The sequence below is a fragment of the Paramormyrops kingsleyae genome, chromosome 3 (genome assembly GCF_048594095.1).
Source record: "Paramormyrops kingsleyae isolate MSU_618 chromosome 3, PKINGS_0.4, whole genome shotgun sequence".
NCBI classification, from domain to species: Eukaryota; Metazoa; Chordata; class Actinopteri; order Osteoglossiformes; family Mormyridae; genus Paramormyrops; species Paramormyrops kingsleyae.
Window position 1 is genome coordinate 498,223 of NC_132799.1, and position 17,458 is coordinate 515,680.

At 49.7% G+C, this 17,458-nt stretch overlaps 1 protein-coding gene across 3 annotated transcripts in view; it reads right to left on the bottom strand.

The window, feature by feature from the left end:
• The window catches only part of csmd1a (CUB and Sushi multiple domains 1a), a 332,617-nt gene that overhangs the window by 79,058 nt on the left and 236,101 nt on the right, over positions 1-17,458 (bottom strand). For all 3 annotated transcript variants that reach the window (XM_023829137.2, XM_072709329.1, XM_072709330.1), the window contains 10 exons: positions 15,925-16,107; positions 15,193-15,519; positions 11,168-11,362; positions 10,397-10,535; positions 9,984-10,171; positions 8,536-8,724; positions 6,660-6,776; positions 6,032-6,247; positions 4,456-4,644; positions 69-238 (listed from right to left, as the gene is read on the bottom strand). In XM_023829137.2, the coding sequence (XP_023684905.2) occupies positions 69-238; positions 4,456-4,644; positions 6,032-6,247; positions 6,660-6,776; positions 8,536-8,724; positions 9,984-10,171; positions 10,397-10,535; positions 11,168-11,362; positions 15,193-15,519; positions 15,925-16,107 (1,913 nt within the window). The remainder of the gene's footprint in view (positions 1-68; positions 239-4,455; positions 4,645-6,031; positions 6,248-6,659; positions 6,777-8,535; positions 8,725-9,983; positions 10,172-10,396; positions 10,536-11,167; positions 11,363-15,192; positions 15,520-15,924; positions 16,108-17,458) is intronic.

The window sequence follows — 17,458 nt, forward strand, 5'->3', positions numbered from 1 at the left end:
CTTGTTTCCACCTGCATGATAGAGCCTTGAGGAGGGGAGTGGTGGGGGGGCATGGGTTGGGAACGCACCTTAAGGTAGTCACCCTCCTGTAGCTGGAAGACAGAGGCACGCACGCAGACGCCCTGGCCTCTCGCCGTCTCCATGCGGTAGATGCACTCATGGTTGTTGTCGTAGTTCCCTGGGTAGTTTGGAGACAGGAGGATCCCCTCGGGGCCGACGGAGGAGGCGCCGCATTCAGCTAGGCAGGGGGAGAGGGCTGCGTATTAACACATTTCAGGGGGAGGGGGTCACACCAGTCAGAGGCGACTCCGCCCACATTCAGCTAGGCAGGGGGAGAGGGCTGCGTATTAACACGTTTCAGGGGGAGGGGGTCACACCAGTCAGAGGCGACTCCGCCCACATTCAGCTAGGCAGGGGGAGAGGGCTGCGTATTAACACGTTTCAGGGGGAGGGGGTCACACCAGTCAGAGGCGACTCCGCCCACATTCAGCTAGGCAGGGGGAGAGGGCTGCGTATTAACACGTTTCAGGGGGAGGGGGTCACACCAGTCAGAGGCGACTCCGCCCACATTCAGCTAGGCAGGGGGAGAGGGCTGCGTATTAACACGTTTCAGGGGGAGGGGGTCACACCAGTCAGAGGCGACTCCGCCCACATTCAGCTAGGCAGGGGGAGAGGGCTGCGTATTAACACGTTTCAGGGGGAGGGGGTCACACCAGTCAGAGGCGACTCCGCCCACATTCACTAGGCAGGGGGAGAGGGCTGCGTATTAACACGTTTCAGGGGGAGGGGGTCACACCAGTCAGAGGCGACTCCGCCCACATTCACTAGGCAGGGGGAGAGGGCTGCGTATTAACACGTTTCAGGGGGAGGGGGTCACACCAGTCAGAGGCGACTCCGCCCACATTCACTAGGCAGGGGGAGAGGGCTGCGTATTAACACGTTTCAGGGGGAGGGGGTCACACCAGTCAGAGGCGACTCCGCCCACATTCAGCTAGGCAGGGGGAGAGGGCTGCGTATTAACACGTTTCAGGGGGAGGGGGTCACACCAGTCAGAGGCGACTCCGCCCACATTCACTAGGCAGGGGGAGAGGGCTGCGTATTAACACGTTTCAGGGGGAGGGGGTCACACCAGTCAGAGGCGACTCCGCCCACATTCACTAGGCAGGGGGAGAGGGCTGCGTATTAACACGTTTCAGGGGGAGGGGGTCACACCAGTCAGAGGCGACTCCGCCCACATTCAGCTAGGCAGGGGGAGAGGGCTGCGTATTAACACGTTTCAGGGGGAGGGGGTCACACCAGTCAGAGGCGACTCCGCCCACATTCACTAGGCAGGGGGAGAGGGCTGCGTATTAACACGTTTCAGGGGGAGGGGGTCACACCAGTCAGAGGCGACTCCACCCACATTCAGCTAGGCAGGGGGAGAGGGCTGCGTATTAACACGTTTCAGGGGGAGGGGGTCACACCAGTCAGAGGCGACTCCGCCCACATTCAGCTATTATAAGTAGATCTGAGTTTGGCCTTGTAAAATGAAAGAAGGAGCAGTGAATGGAGGCTCGAGCACAGAGAACGACAGGGGTGGGGGTAATGGCCAGACAGCCACAAGCGCACCCTTCTGAAGGGGGCATTCCTCATCTCCACAGCTGGAATATGGATGAATCACTGGCATTTTGATGAATAGCCACAAATAAAAAAAAAACTTGAAAGGAATATTAATTAAGGTCCATATTATGCAGCGGGCGCACGCCGGTCACTGAGGCTCGCCGACTTGGCGGGGCTTTGATGTCCCCCAGCTTGGTCTCGGGGACACGGGTCTCTGTCACACGGCCGCATTGAGCCACAGGACCTAGGACTGTTTCACAGAGATCCTTAACCGAGATTCCATTTCTGCTGAATGCACAAATTTTCTTCTTTTGTCACACATTCCAAAGCATTTTATTTATTTACTTTTAAAATAAAAACGAAAAACAGAATTTTGTCATGAATATTTACCAGAACGTACCGGAAACAAGCATCAGCACACGATGATCTCCCGGTCTCTTGGTGTGTGTGTGTGTGTGTGTGTCTGTCTGTCTGTGCATGCGCATGATTAGGATTATATTACATTGTGGGGACCAAATGTCTCCCACAATTTAATAAAAACCTGTTATTTTGATGTTGCGGGAACCAATTTTCAGGTCTCCACAAAGATCTGTGAATGAAATCAAAAAATGAAAATGCCAAAAGTCCCATTTTGTTTGGTTACTTATGGCTAAGATTAGGGCTGGGAGGGGGTTAAGGTCATCATGTCGGGATTAAAGTTTTCCCCATAGAAATCAATGGAGAGTCCCCACAAAGATTTAATTACAAACATGTATGGTGTGTTTGCGTGTGTGTACATGGGTCATGGTGATCCACCATCGCATTACTCACCACTGCCTCCACTGGCAAGGACACTGCGGTTTAAATGAAGTTTCGGCTGTCAGTAGTGAGGCAGCAGAAACAGCGGCCTCTCATCTATACGGAGGTGTGAACGGATCACACTCACAACGTGCTGCCTTATTAGTCTGATGCATGGCTACATTACTCTCCTCTCTGTCTTAAAAAATTCAGAGCCATTCGACTCGGTCCAGGAAATCCTGCACTTACAGTTTATACCCAGTAGTCTGGGAAATGATTTTGCTCAAGTTATGGCGTAACTAATATTTAAAAATGTTTAAGTCCTGTAAAAGCATGGCATGCCCCCTTTTCCAGGACATAATTGACACTTTATTGATCCACGGGGGGAAATTCTCTCCCCCAACTTCCTCTTTGTAGAGTAAGCAGCCCGTGAAGGGCGGCCACCTGTTGGGGCCTCCAAGGAGCTGGGGGTTAAGGGCCTTTCTCAAGGACCCGCAGATGTGCTGAGGCGGGATTTGAAACAACAACCTTCTGATTACAGGCACACATGCTTAGCTGCCCCCCCATAATGCCCGTCCATCATAGGAAACTTACATATATCACAAGAATTAAAGAGGCCTTTAAAGAGGCCATTAAGCCACTCATGTTAAACACGAAAAGTACATGTATCTCAACCCAATGTGGACCCCGCAGGAAAAACAGCAAAGTTGGCAATTATTTCACTTTGAAAGTCATTCAGTTGTTACAGTGAGATAAGAACACCATTAAAAACTGTTAGAGAAAATGATAAAGACTAGCATTAACCATAGTCTGCTTCTTTACTCTGTTTGTAAATGTAGCATTTTAATCATAATTGAAATAACGCAGCTTATTTTGTTTAAAATCAAATGGATAGATAGAATAAATGAGTAGAATTTGCACACAAATGAAATGAAAATAAATTTGTCTCCTTTGCCTGGGTTTTACAGGAAGCCTGTCTGGCTCTGTATAGTCTGTCTGGCTCTGTATAGTGGTAGATAGAGTCCCTCAGTAACATAATTTTCACCATGCAACTCCAAGTTTCTTTGGAATTTTATTTACATGCTCTGGACAGAGGGTTTGGGAAACGGAGAAAATAGGGCAAGACACCCTGGATCACCCCATTGCCAGTGCGATCCACCGTAAACGAGCAAATGAACAAAAAGCAGCAATAGCTCTGTCATGTTGATTCTTGAGACACACCCCTGACCGCACCCAGTCCCCAACCTGCCCCTGTCCCCACCTCCGCCCCCATCCTGCCCCCGGTCCCACCTCCGCCCCCGTCCTGCCCCCGGCCCCACCTCCGCCCCCGTCCTGCCCCCGGCCCCACCTCCGCCCCCGTCCTGTCCCCGTCCCCACCTCCGCCCCCGGCCCCACCTCCGCCCGCGTCCTGCCCCCGTTCCCACCTCCGCCCGCGTCCTGCCCCCGTTCCCACCTCCGCCCGCGTCCTGCCCCTGGCCCCACCTCCGCCCTCGTCTTGCCCCGGCCCCACCTCCGCACCCCTCCTGCCCCCGTCCCCACCTCCGCCCCCGTCCTGCCCCCGGCCCCACCTCCGCCCCCGTCCTGCCCCGGCCCCACCTCCGCACCCCTCCTGCCCCCGGCCCCACCTCCGCCCCCGTCCTGCCCCCGGCCCCACCTCCGCCCCCGTCCTGCCCCGGCCCCACCTCCGCACCCCTCCTGCCCCCGGCCCCACCTCCGTCCCCGTCCTGCCCCGGCCCCATCCTGCCCCTGGCTCCACCTCCGCCCTCGTCTTGCCCCGGCCCCACCTCCGCACCCCTCCTGCCCCCGTCCCCACCTCCGCCCCCGTCCTGCCCCCGGCCCCACCTCCGCCCCCGTCCTGCCCCGGCCCCACCTCCGCACCCCTCCTGCCCCCGGCCCCACCTCCGCCCCCGTCCTGCCCCCGGCCCCACCTCCGCCCCCGTCCTGCCCCGGCCCCACCTCCGCACCCCTCCTGCCCCCGGCCCCACCTCCGTCCCCGTCCTGCCCCGGCCCCATCCTGCCCCTGGCTCCACCCCCAGGCACAGCTCTTTATGAATGAGATGAAAGCATGGGACCACCTACCCACACACCTTGGCAGGACGGCGCTCCACACCCTGCGGCCCCCACCCAGGCACGTGATCCTCTGCTCCCCTTCCAGCCGGTATCCGGGAAAGCAGGAGAACACCAGAGAGTCTCCAACACCGAACTGGAAGCCAACGCGGCGGCTGTAGGCCGGGACGCCGGGGTCCTCGCAAGGCTCAAGGCTGTACTCTGTAGGGGAGGCACAGGACACCGCATGGTGTTCTGTTAACACCGCTGAGGTGGGGCTGCTTTCAAGGGCGGGGGGCCTGCAGAGGCCCCCGCTTCAAGTGCCGTGACTCAGGCTCAAGAGAAAATGTTTTTTTTATCCCACCACGAGATGGATCATACGGCTGCTGACAATGTTACTGCTCTCCGTTGAACGGGGCCCCCAGCGTCAGGGTCTTACTATTTATAGTAAGCCATGCTCAGCAGCTGGGTGTTTGTCAAGTTTAATGGCGCATTACAGTGCCCGATATGCTGTTTATGTCGTACGTGGTGATACATATGTCTGCAGTACAGTGCCCGATATGTTGTTTATGTCGTACGTGGTGATACATATGTCTGCAGTACAGTGCCCGATATGCTGTTTATGTCGTACGTGGTGATACATATGAGTGCAGTACAGTGCCCGATATTCTGTTTATGTCGTACGTGGTGATACATATGTCTGCAGTACAGTGCCCGATATGTTGTTTATGTCGTACGTGGTGATACATATGTCTGCAGTACAGTGCCCGATATTCTGTTTATGTCGTACGTGGTGATACATATGTGTGCAGTACAGTGCCCGATATGCTGTTTATGTCGTACGTGGTGATACATATGTCTGCAGTACAGTGCCCGATATTCTGTTTATGTCGTACGTGGTGATACATATGAGTGCAGTACAGTGCCCGATATGCTGTTTATGTCGTACGTGGTGATACATATGTCTGCAGTACAGTGCCCGATATGCTGTTTATGTCGTACGTGGTGATACATATGTCTGCAGTACAGTGCCCGATATGCTGTTTATGTCGTACGTGGTGATACATATGAGTGCAGTACAGTGCCCGATATGCTGTTTATGTCGTACGTGGTGATACATATGAGTGCAGTACAGTGCCCGATATTCTGTTTATGTCGTACGTGGTGATACATATGTGTGCAGTACAGTGCCCGATATGCTGTTTATGTCGTACGTGGTGATACATATGAGTGCAGTACAGTGCCCGATATGCTGTTTATGTCGTACGTGGTGATACATATGAGTGCAGTACAGTGCCCGATATGCTGTTTATGTCGTACGTGGTGATACATATGAGTGCAGTACAGTGCCCGATATGCTGTTTATGTCGTACGTGGTGATACATATGAGTGCAGTACAGTGCCCGATATGCTGTTTATGTTGTACGTGGTGATACATATGAGTGCAGTACAGTGCCCGATATGCTGTTTATGTCGTACGTGGTGATACATATGAGTGCAGTACAGTGCCCGTGCACCGCACAGGGAGTAGCGGCTCGTTAGCATCGTCACTCATTGGCATCGCCGCTCTCCATGGTCGCCGCATGAGTGTGGGTAGGTGGCTCCTCACCCGAGAAGGTGATGTTGAAGCCCTCGTAGGACATGGAGAAGTCGGAGATGAAGCGCAGCTGCACGGTGAAGTTGCCGAAAAGGCCGGCCTTGACGGCGGGTGGCAGCACCGAGCCTGTGAGCCGTGCCACTGGCTCAGAGAAGCCACCGTCCTCACTGATCAGCAGGTAGTCATGGGAGTCCTCCAGGTGGAAGGTGTGGAAGACCAGCTGCACCCCTGGGGGGCGATACAGGCTGTATGTTTAGCTACACACCGCAAAATGGGACACCAGCCTCTTCCAGCATCTTCTACATGAAGACAAACAGCTAATATGGCGTCAGCTATAACCCTGGAGAAATTTCTACCTCCCCAGGGATCAGAGCACCAGCTGAGGACCAGCGACACTTAGGCAGTGCTGCCAGAGCGCTTCCTCGGATGCGTGAGCCGCTACACAACGCCTGTGGTCCAGATTAGCCAGGGTTGAAATGGAGAGTGGTGCCAACTGAGGCAGAAGTTACTGCTGCACTCTGCTGTCTTTGGGCTCCCAGGAACTTCACAGACAGTATTTTAAAGGCACGAGCGATGATACAGTGACCCGCGATTGGCCTCTCTTAGCACACGGGAAACGCCAAAGTTAAAAAATGCTCACCTTTTCCATGCGATACTTCGATTGTCCATGTACAGTTCAGCGAATTTGGATAGAAGTCCGGAAAGCCAGGAGACAGCACCGTTCCTGTTTTCCCATGGATGTATCCGCCACACAGAGCTATGAAGGGAACAGCCCAACCTACGTTTACCAAATCTCACTGATTTATGGAAACTTGTTATACAGCTAAACTTCTTTAGACATTTAGAAGCTGTTTTTTCAGTGTTGCTGGAGTTTAACTCAGAGCAGTATTATTCTAAAAGTATGCTATATTCATATCTGAGCATCCTTGAGTTAGACTAATGGTGCTGATTACTCTTTAAAGAAATCATAACATTAAAATTTGGTCTAGGTGGGTGTGACTTTGAAATATAGGTCAGTATCTATAGCCCTGGTGGAAGAAATCTCATCTGCAAAGTTTTCTTCTGAAATTTCACACACAGAACTGATTACAATGTCACACACAGAGTGTTATATGACAGATTTAGAAGTCAGAGTTTCCCCACAAGGGCTCTAAGCCCCAACACATGGCATGAAGAGAAAGTTTAGGAGGATTAAATAAGATGTAAGGCTGACATCAAACCCAGACACATGTTAGGTTACTGTAAACGAGATAAGTACGTTTATATTTGGGGTTGAGAAAAATCCAAATAACCTCTGTCAAAAATGTAGCATAAACAGTGACTATTTTTTAAACAAGTATTGAATATGGTTTTATAATGTTTCCTGGCATAAAAGACAAATCCGTCTGAAGACATTAGAGCAAAGCAGATTTCACAGCCGCTGTCCTATTGCTGCCCACAAACCGAGCATCGTCGGGGAAATGACAGGGATGCAGAAACATAAACTCTTTTATACTAGGACTCCTTCAATTTAAGCAAGAAGCATTTGCTTCTGTCAGCCAATCAGATTTTGGGTATTTGTGTTTTCTAATTGGTTCTGTAATGTGTGTGTTATGTTGACAACCAAACAGGGATGAAAAGGGCGCTAACTTGCAGTCTCTCATTTTCAAACCGTATCATTTCACTTGAGTCTGCACCACATATTAAAATTCTCTTTTCAAAGCTAATATTCCTGCTTATTTCATTCCAGTTCATCGAAGCCGGTAATCTGTTGGTAACCAGGTGATCTATCATCCTTTCCCCCTAAATGTACTTCAGTGGTGTTTTCAGCCAAAGTTAATCTATTACAAGCCTTTGTAACGCACTTAATCTTCATGCTTATTAATGCTTTCCCAGAGCAGAGGGGCGTCACCCCTGGTCCCTTCTAAAGTGTTGTGTCACTGCACTAAATCAGGACAAACGCTGGGGCCACCGGCACTGTCCACATACTTCATTTGGTCCCGGTAAATGTGCTAAATAACACGTATGATAAAAGGTGGGCAAATCCTAAGGGACAATCATATGTCATATGTCTGCAATCGTAAATTAAAGCCCTGTTTCTTAAAGTTCAGTTGGTGAAAGAGTCTCCTTCAACAGTGCACAGACGGCTGCTGTATTTAAAGAGGTCACTGTTATTTAACTTAATTGTGCCGTTTTGCATACATATGCCTGTATGTCCGCTGCAATGTGCAGTTCTCCGGTGAAGTGTGGGATGGCGCTGTCCCCCAGCTCTGGGAAACCAAGCTGGTCGTATAGTGGGCTGGTATCCCCTTTAAGGTACACCCCAGGACACATTTCAGCCTATCCATGTCAGGGTCGCAGGTAACAGAGAGATGAACTGGACAATAGGGAGTGTGTGGAAGAGGGAAAAAGCTTTCCGATGGTGTATGATGGTTGGGAAGTTTTCCCACCAAAATGTAAAATCGAGAAGCTAAATGGTTTGGCAGGTCAGACCCTCTCAGCAGGTAGAGGCAGGACTGGGGGGGGCGGGGAGGTACCGTCACAGCTAGGCAGCGCGTGGCTCCACTGGTGGTTCCTCTCGCACACAACGGGCTCCTCGTCGCTCAGTGTGTAGCCGCGGTCACAGCTGAACATCACCCGTGCGCCAATGGCAAAGTTGTTGCCATGGCGCCGGCCATTGACCGGGATGCCAGGGTCTAGGCAGGAGTCGCTCTCCATCCTGATGCCTGGGGGGACAGACACCTCACTGGGCATCCAGCCAACCAGACAGAGCCGCTCCCAAGCACCATCACCCAGCGATAAGGGAACATGTAAAAGGCCATTACAGTGGCCACGAAGTGGCGCTCTTTATGGTAGCTGCTGCTTATTGTGCGTTTATGCAGATTGTGACAATCGCTATGCCAGCCTGAGCTATTCAAATCCTAAGTTCAAAATCGTTATATTTACACACAGAAAGAGTGTAAAGGGCTCAGACTGCTTTGTAAGAATTAGAGTTGGGGATCTGTGTCAAAGGCCAAAGAACCCACAGGAACGTCACCCATGGACATGTTGCTCACAGATACATCACCATCAGACACGCCGCTCACAGATAGGTCACCCACAGACACGTCGCTCACAGATACCTCACTCCCGGACACATCACTCACAGATACGTCACCCTCAGACATGTCGATCACAGATACCTCACTAACGGACACGTCCCTCACAGATACCTCACTCCCGGACACATCACTCACAGATACGTCACCCTCAGACACGTCGCTCACAGATACCTCACCCACGGACATGTCGATCACAGATACCTCACACATGGACACGTCACTCACAGATACCATACCCACGGAGACGTCGCTCACAGATACCATACCAACGGAGACGTCACTCACAGATACCATACCCACGGATACGTCGCTCACAGATACCATACCCACGGAGACGTCGCTCACAGATACTCCACCCCCAGACACGTCACTCACAGATAACGTCACCCTCGGACACGTCGCTCACAGACACATCACTCACGGATACGTTCCCCACAGATTTTTTAACCATGGATACGTTTCCCACAGATACGTCTCCCATGTAATGCCCCGTGATCCATGTATGCCGTGTTATTTCCTCTACGAAGCATACGGAAATGAGCGATAAAGCCAACATGACATTAAATTTTAATCCGGCTCCTTCTGAAATTCCAAGATGTCCTCAAGCTACTGGGACTTTGGTATTTTACTGCCATAGTGATTTGTACGGGAAATGCTGTAATTCCACGAGCTTCGGGCCCAAACATTAATAATTCCTCACGCTCTAATCCATGGCCTCCGGGCTCTATGTGGCTGTTCCCAGGACCCCCTGTGTGCTGCAGAGATGAGCAGTCCTCAAACACCGTCACTCCCTGACATCTGAAAGTCCTTTGCGACTCTAATGGCCTGGATCTGGCCTTGGCTATGCTGACCATTCAAAAACACAGATGACATGAGCAACTTACTCTCATAGCGAATCTGGAATCCCACGCTGGAGCGGCTGTTGTCCGTGGTGAACAGCAGGAACATGTGATTCCCCGTGCTGATGAGGAAATGGGGAGCCTGTGTCCCGTGGTATTCCCCGATCAGCGGGGACGATCCTGACGGGCCATCCCGGATCTCCAGAGTGTCATAATTAACCTCGGTCTGAAACCTATGGTCAGGAAACACCGGAATGAGTGGGAAAAGGCCAGCGGAAATATCTGGCAAATTCAAACAGAAACACTGGCTTATATTTCCTACTGATATCAATCAGACTCCTTATAAACCATTTTACTGGCATAAAAAGAAAACAGTAAAGCAATAGCTATAAATACAGCACCTGTAATATGTGATTCCTGTGCTAATTATCACTCTGCATGCAAAGCAGGCCTCTTACCGGTCGAAGGATATCTTGATGGCATGATCCCGCTGGGCCTCGATCACCCACTCGCAGCTCAGGGAGTCCTTGTAGTATCCCGGCCAGCCCGGAGACAGCAAGATTCCCGTGGGTGCCGTCAGGTGTCCACCGCAGGGCGCTGGGAGGAACCAGAGACCAAGAAGGGCGGGTTATAGCACTGTGGGCACTCAGGGGAGCTCAGACGAGCAGGTTGTGAGGAGCTGGAAGAGCCACAAACTTTCGATACAGAGATCAGGTGCGACAGTGACCTGCTTACCCAGAATTGCCATTAAGTACGTAACCATGGAAGGGATTTTACATAGGAAGAGTCTAGAGCTGCTAACGGTGTTTGTGAGGTGAAAGTGACCAGCAGAGGGTGAGCCTAGTTAGCCGCCACAGGGGCAGCGCCACAGATTACCACAGATCATGGCTGAAACAAACCTCCTTCAGCTTCACAATAATTCAGTAATTAAAGCGCATTCACAGATACACAATGGCATCAGTTATAGCCAGTATAATGCTCTGCAGTGATGAGCAACTGGGAAATAGCATTTATTTGAAGCTTTTCTTCAACCTCGTGAATTATTGAAAGGGGATTTATGAAAGGTATAATTTAATGGCAAATTTAAATGAAGCTGAAATGTTTTCGCTATAAGTTTCCATGTGATAGAAATATTTCGATTTTCACATGATTTGTTATTCTTCTGTTATGTTTCCAGTTCACATTCCAGTTGACTTGGCGAGTCCAGCTCAGCAGAACCTCCTGCATACCTTCGCAGCGCGGGACAGCGGCATTCCACACCACGTTGCCGTCCTGCAGCACACAGGTGACAGCCTGGGAGCCATGCGTCTTGATGAAGCCCTCGTCACAGGTGAAGGACACGGAGCTGCCCAGCAGGAAGCGGTCGCCGTAGCGCTGCCCGTTGATGGGAATGCCCGGATCGTGGCACTCGTTGTGTCCGAATGCTGCCGGGGGAGGGGCGCTCACGGTCAACCAGGCTATGCTTCCTGCTCAGCAGTCAAGAGCACAAATTCATTCTGGAAAACTAACCCCTCACTGTGGGGCCGTTCCTGATTAGATAATCATAAACTCTGCAGTCACTTTGACGAGATTTAAAAGTCTTTTTGAACCAATCATGTTTTATGTTATTAGTTAATTTAATAACCTGTCATTAATGACATGAGTTCATTAAACAGCCCATTTGCAGTTGAACCACACTGTACATGCCCTCCTGCCCATGAATCCTCACGATGCGCATCCCAGAGCTCCACAAACGGAGGGCTGCAGCACTTTGGCACTCCCGCAAAATAACAAAGAGCACCCTGCCCCCACCCTTCACTGACCTTTGCCCTCTCCATCACCCAGCCTCCCTCTGCATCCGAAAGTCTGTGGTCAAAGGAGCAAGTCGCTATCAGAATAGAAGCTTGTTTCTGCACTGGGGTGGGGGGCCGTACTCCAGAGATAACCCCCCCCAATCCGGAGACGGTGCTACCCAGACCTCATTCCCGCTCACAGCAGCCCAAGTGTAATTCCATTAACACCAGCCGCGCACACGGATCGCTCCTGACATTGCGTCCGCGTCGCTGCGAGGATGCTCCGGAATTCTCTTTTTCTGTTTTATGATAATGCCTTCGATTCATCAGAGGACGAAAAAAATTTTAAAAAGTCTTTTACCTATATCTGGAAGGCTGGAAATTGCATTAGGCTTTTTTATTTTCATATTTTAAACTAAGAGATAAAGTACTGTGGGTGGAGTACTGGGGTGTATGTGTGTGGGGGGGGATATTTGCATTAAAATGCTCTTCTAACATACTGTGCAGTTCTGAGGACTTTATTAGTGAAATGTAATTTGTTGATTAAAAATCCTTCTTAGAGAAGGTGCCATAATTTCCTACTTGGGGATGGGCACACTCCTCGGGGCAGTTGGATGAATTATACTCATTTGTCTACTTCCTCAAAAAAGGGCACTCTGAGTGTGGTTCACGTGTTCAATAACACCACCCTCGCAGTATAGTTACTGATACTATACACTACCCAGTATCACAGAAGATGTATGCTTCACCCGTTCAATAACACCACCGTCGCAGTATAGTTACTGATACTATACACTACCCAGTATCACAGAAGATGTGTGCTTCACCCGTTCAATAACACCACCGTCGCAGTATAGTTACTGATACTATACACTACCCAGTATCACAGAAGATGTGTGCTTCACCCGTTCAATAACACCACCGTCGCAGTATAGTTACTGATACTATACACTACCCAGTATCACAGAAGATGTGTGCTTCACCCGTTCAATAACACCACCGTCACAGTATAGTTACTGATACTATACACTACCCAGTATCACAGAAGATGTATGCTTCACCCGTTCAATAACACCACCGTCGCAGTATAGTTACTGATACTATACACTACCCAGTATCACAGCAGATGTGTGCTTCACCCGTTCAATAACACCACCGTCGCAGTATAGTTACTGATACTATACACTACCCAGTATCACAGAAGATGTGTGCTTCACCCGTTCAATAACACCACCGTCGCAGTATAGTTACTGATACTATACACTACCCAGTATCACAGAAGATGTATGCTTCACCCGTTCAATAACACCACCGTCGCAGTATAGTTACTGATACTATACACTACCCAGTATCACAGCAGATGTGTGCTTCACCCGTTCAATAACACCACCGCCGCAGTATAGTTACTGATACTATACACTACCCAGTATCACAGAAGATGTGTGCTTCACCCGTTCAATAACACCACCGTCGCAGTATAGTTACTGATACTATACACTACCCAGTATCACAGAAGATGTGTGCTTCACCCGTTCAATAACACCACCGTCGCAGTATAGTTACTGATACTATACACTACCCAGTATCACAGAAGATGTGTGCTTCACCCGTTCAATAACACCACCGTCGCAGTATAGTTACTGATACTATACACTACCCAGTACCACAGCAGATGTGTGCTTCACCCGTTCAATAACACCACCATCACAGTATAGTTACTGATACTATACACTACCCAGTATCACAGAAGATGTATGCTTCACCCGTTCAATAACACCACCGTCACAGTATAGTTACTGATACTATACACTACCCAGTATCACAGCAGATGTGTGCTTCACCCGTTCAATAACACCACCGTCGCAGTATAGTTACTGATACTATACACTACCCAGTATCACAGAAGATGTGTGCTTCACCCGTTCAATAACACCACCGTCGCAGTATAGTTACTGATACTATACACTACCCAGTATCACAGAAGATGTGTGCTTCACCCGTTCAATAACACCACCGTCGCAGTATAGTTACTGATACTATACACTACCCAGTATCACAGAAGATGTGTGCTTCACCCGTTCAATAACACCACCGTCGCAGTATAGTTACTGATACTATACACTACCCAGTACCACAGCAGATGTGTGCTTCACCCGTTCAATAACACCACCGTCGCAGTATAGTTACTGATACTATACACTACCCAGAATCACAGCAGATGTGTGCTTCACCCGTTCAATAACACCACCGCCGTAGTATAGTTACTGATACTATACACTACCCAGTATCACAGAAGATGTGTGCTTCACCCGTTCAATAACACCACCGCCGCAGTATAGTTACTGATACTATACACTACCCAGTATCACAGAAGATGTGTGCTTCACCCGTTCAATAACACCACCATCACAGTATAGTTACTGATACTATACACTACCCAGTATCACAGCAGATGTGTGCTTCACCCGTTCAATAACACCACCGCCGCAGTATAGTTACTGATACTATACACTACCCAGTATCACAGAAGATGTGTGCTTCACCCGTTCAATAACACCACCGCCGCAGTATAGTTACTGATACTATACACTACCCAGTATCACAGAAGATGTGTGCTTCACCCGTTCAATAACACCACCGTCGCAGTATAGTTACTGATACTATACACTACCCAGTATCACAGAAGATGTGTGCTTCACCCGTTCAATAACACCACCGTCGCAGTATAGTTACTGATACTATACACTACCCAGCATCACAGAAGATGTGTGCTTCACCCGTTCAATAACACCACCGTCGCAGTATAGTTACTGATACTATACACTACCCAGTATCACAGAAGATGTGTGCTTCACCCGTTCAATAACACCACCGTCGCAGTATAGTTACTGATACTATACACTACCCAGTATCACAGCAGATGTGTGCTTCACCCGTTCAATAACACCACCGTCGCAGTATAGTTACTGATACTATACACTACCCAGTATCACAGCAGATGTGTGCTTCACCCGTTCAATAACACCACCGCCGCAGTATAGTTACTGATACTATACACTACCCAGTATCACAGCAGATGTGTGCTTCACCCGTTCAATAACACCACCGCCGCAGTATAGTTACTGATACTATACACTACCCAGTATCACAGCAGATGTGTGCTTCACCCGTTCAATAACACCACCGCCGCAGTATAGTTACTGATACTATACACTACCCAGTATCACAGAAGATGTATGCTCTGCATCATCATTTCTCATTTTAATATTTTAATATTATTATTTTAAAATATTTCATTATAAAAAACAACAGCTTCCAGTGAAATCTAAACTGTCCTTTTTTTCTCTGAAGGCATTCAACCCTCACTTGCATTGGATATGTAAACAGTGACTCCCTGCACTTGACTTGGGCTGACATGAAGGAATAAGGTGCATTTTTAAGCACCGCCTGCGTGTGGCGATAACGTGCCGGCTGGTACTCACTGGTATACGTGATGTTGAAGCCACGCCCAGTGTTGGAGTGGTCAGACTGGAACTCCAGCCGCATGATGTGTCCGTTACTGGCAATCTGAGACGGCACGTCCTTCCCGGAGAAGGTGCCGAAGGTGGTGGGTTCTGGCACGCCGTCATCCTTCACTGTCAGGTAGTCGAACTGCGGCTCCACATCGAAGTCGCTGAAGATAAGGTGAATGCGGCTGCCCGGCTCGGCGATGATCAGCCACACGCAGTTCATGTTGTTTCCGTACTCGTCCGGGTAGTTTGGGGACAGGATGATGCCGGAGGGAGCCGTGAAGTTGAAGAAGCAGGAGACTTCAGAAAAACGTGAGCAGGTCTGATGTGAGGTGTTGCCCAAACTCAATCTGGGCATCATGCTCGGAATTAGCCGGCAATCTAGATAGTTTTTTAGCTCCCAGTTAATCAGCTAAGTGACCCCCACCAGCTATGAAACAAGATTAGCAGAACAAGATTAGCAGCCCAGAGCTATTGCAAAACAATGGCAGAGAGGGGGGTTAATGACTCAAAAAGGGCACGACATAAGAGCCATTCTGGATCCTGCGTTACCCTGTGTGACATACCTACAGAAAATTAATGCAGGTATCCACCTTAAAAAGGGCCATTAAGGGGCCTGTCTGATGGGCCATCTGCTCTAAACACGTCTGAGAATGCTGTCACATGCCTGGGCCCCGTCCTGTTCGTTTTGTAAGTAAGGCTTACAGACACAGCTGGGCTTGTTCCCGGACCACTGGTTATTCTGCTGGCAGGAGATGGCCCGCTCGCCCACCAGCTCGAAGGCCGCCTGACACTCAAAGGTCAGCACGTCCCCATGCAGGAAGCGTGTCCCCATCCGCTTGCCGTACGCTGGCACGCCGGGGTCCCCACAGCCACCCTTGTCGATCTCTGGAAAAAAGAACAAATGCGTCGGCTCAGTTTTTCCAAACAGAAAGCAATACCTCAGTGACCCATTCTTTCGCAAATATTTGTAGAAGCAGTCTGCATGCCTAGTGCTACATTGTATACACCTGTGGCTATGGAAGTGATTGATGATTCAATGATTTGGAGGGGTGTCTCAATACGTTTGGTAATATAGTGTTGATGGTTTTCCCCCCATTATCTGGATGAGCCAGTCAACGTGCACGTGTTATGTAGAGGGCCCCGTCGCTGGCATTTAAAGACGGCTGAGGTCTTCTAATATATTCCCAAAAAATATGCAGAATACTTTTAGAAATAACAATTTAATGAGCACGGTAATTTGGTGATTCCCACACTCAACTTCCATTCATTTGAGCTGATTTATTCATTAATATATTCAGAGTCCAGAAGTGTTCAAATTAAACTCTCAGGAAGCACAATAATTTTGTCCATGGACAATTTCAGATAAACTATTTAAAAGCGATTTATACTTTCCAAATAACATGTTAATCATTCATTTCTGAATTAAAATAAAACACATCAGATGACAACGAGATCTCCCAAGAACTTGGCTCGAGCTTCCTGACGTCACCGCAAAAACGGACCTTGCCCCTGAAAAATGGCAGCACCAGAGGCTGTGGGAGGTCACGGCACACAGGGTCACAGCGGGGGGGGGGCACGGCAGACACAAAGGACCAGAGGCTGTGGGAGGTCATGGCACGCAGGGTCACGGCGGGGCAAGGGGGCATGGCTGGAGAACCATCACATTGGCTACACTGGAGACAGATCACACCTGCTAAGCTTGTGCCGTAAATGAATGACAGGGAACACTGTTAACAGCAGGTGGATATTTTATGACTGTTGTACATGACACGGTTCTCACAGAACCGTGTCAATGAAGGTTCGGTATGGTTCTGCCATCATGGCCTCATGAAAGGACCCTCACAGAAAGGTCTGAATTTATATGTGTTCACACAAATGATATGTGGTACCTGAGGGGTACAGACCACCCTGGGGGGGCGGGGGGTGGCGTTTTTGCTGAGTACAGGTCGGCTTAATTCATTCAGGGACTTTGATTTCATATGGCTGGGTTCTCCTCCTAAGTTCTCATGGGCCGGAACACGGAAAGAGTAGCCCCACATGAGCTACCCTTAGTCGTGCTGTCAGCTATCATGCAAAAACATAGTTTGAAAAATCAAGAAAGCATGTGCAGTGTATTCTGAGTTGTCCCTACAGATGTGCGAGTGCAGCACAGCGCTAACCTACTGGTGAAGGATCTCCCCATCCAGCCTCGCAGAGAAGCTGATGCCACCGTCTCCAGCCAATTCGCCAGGGAATT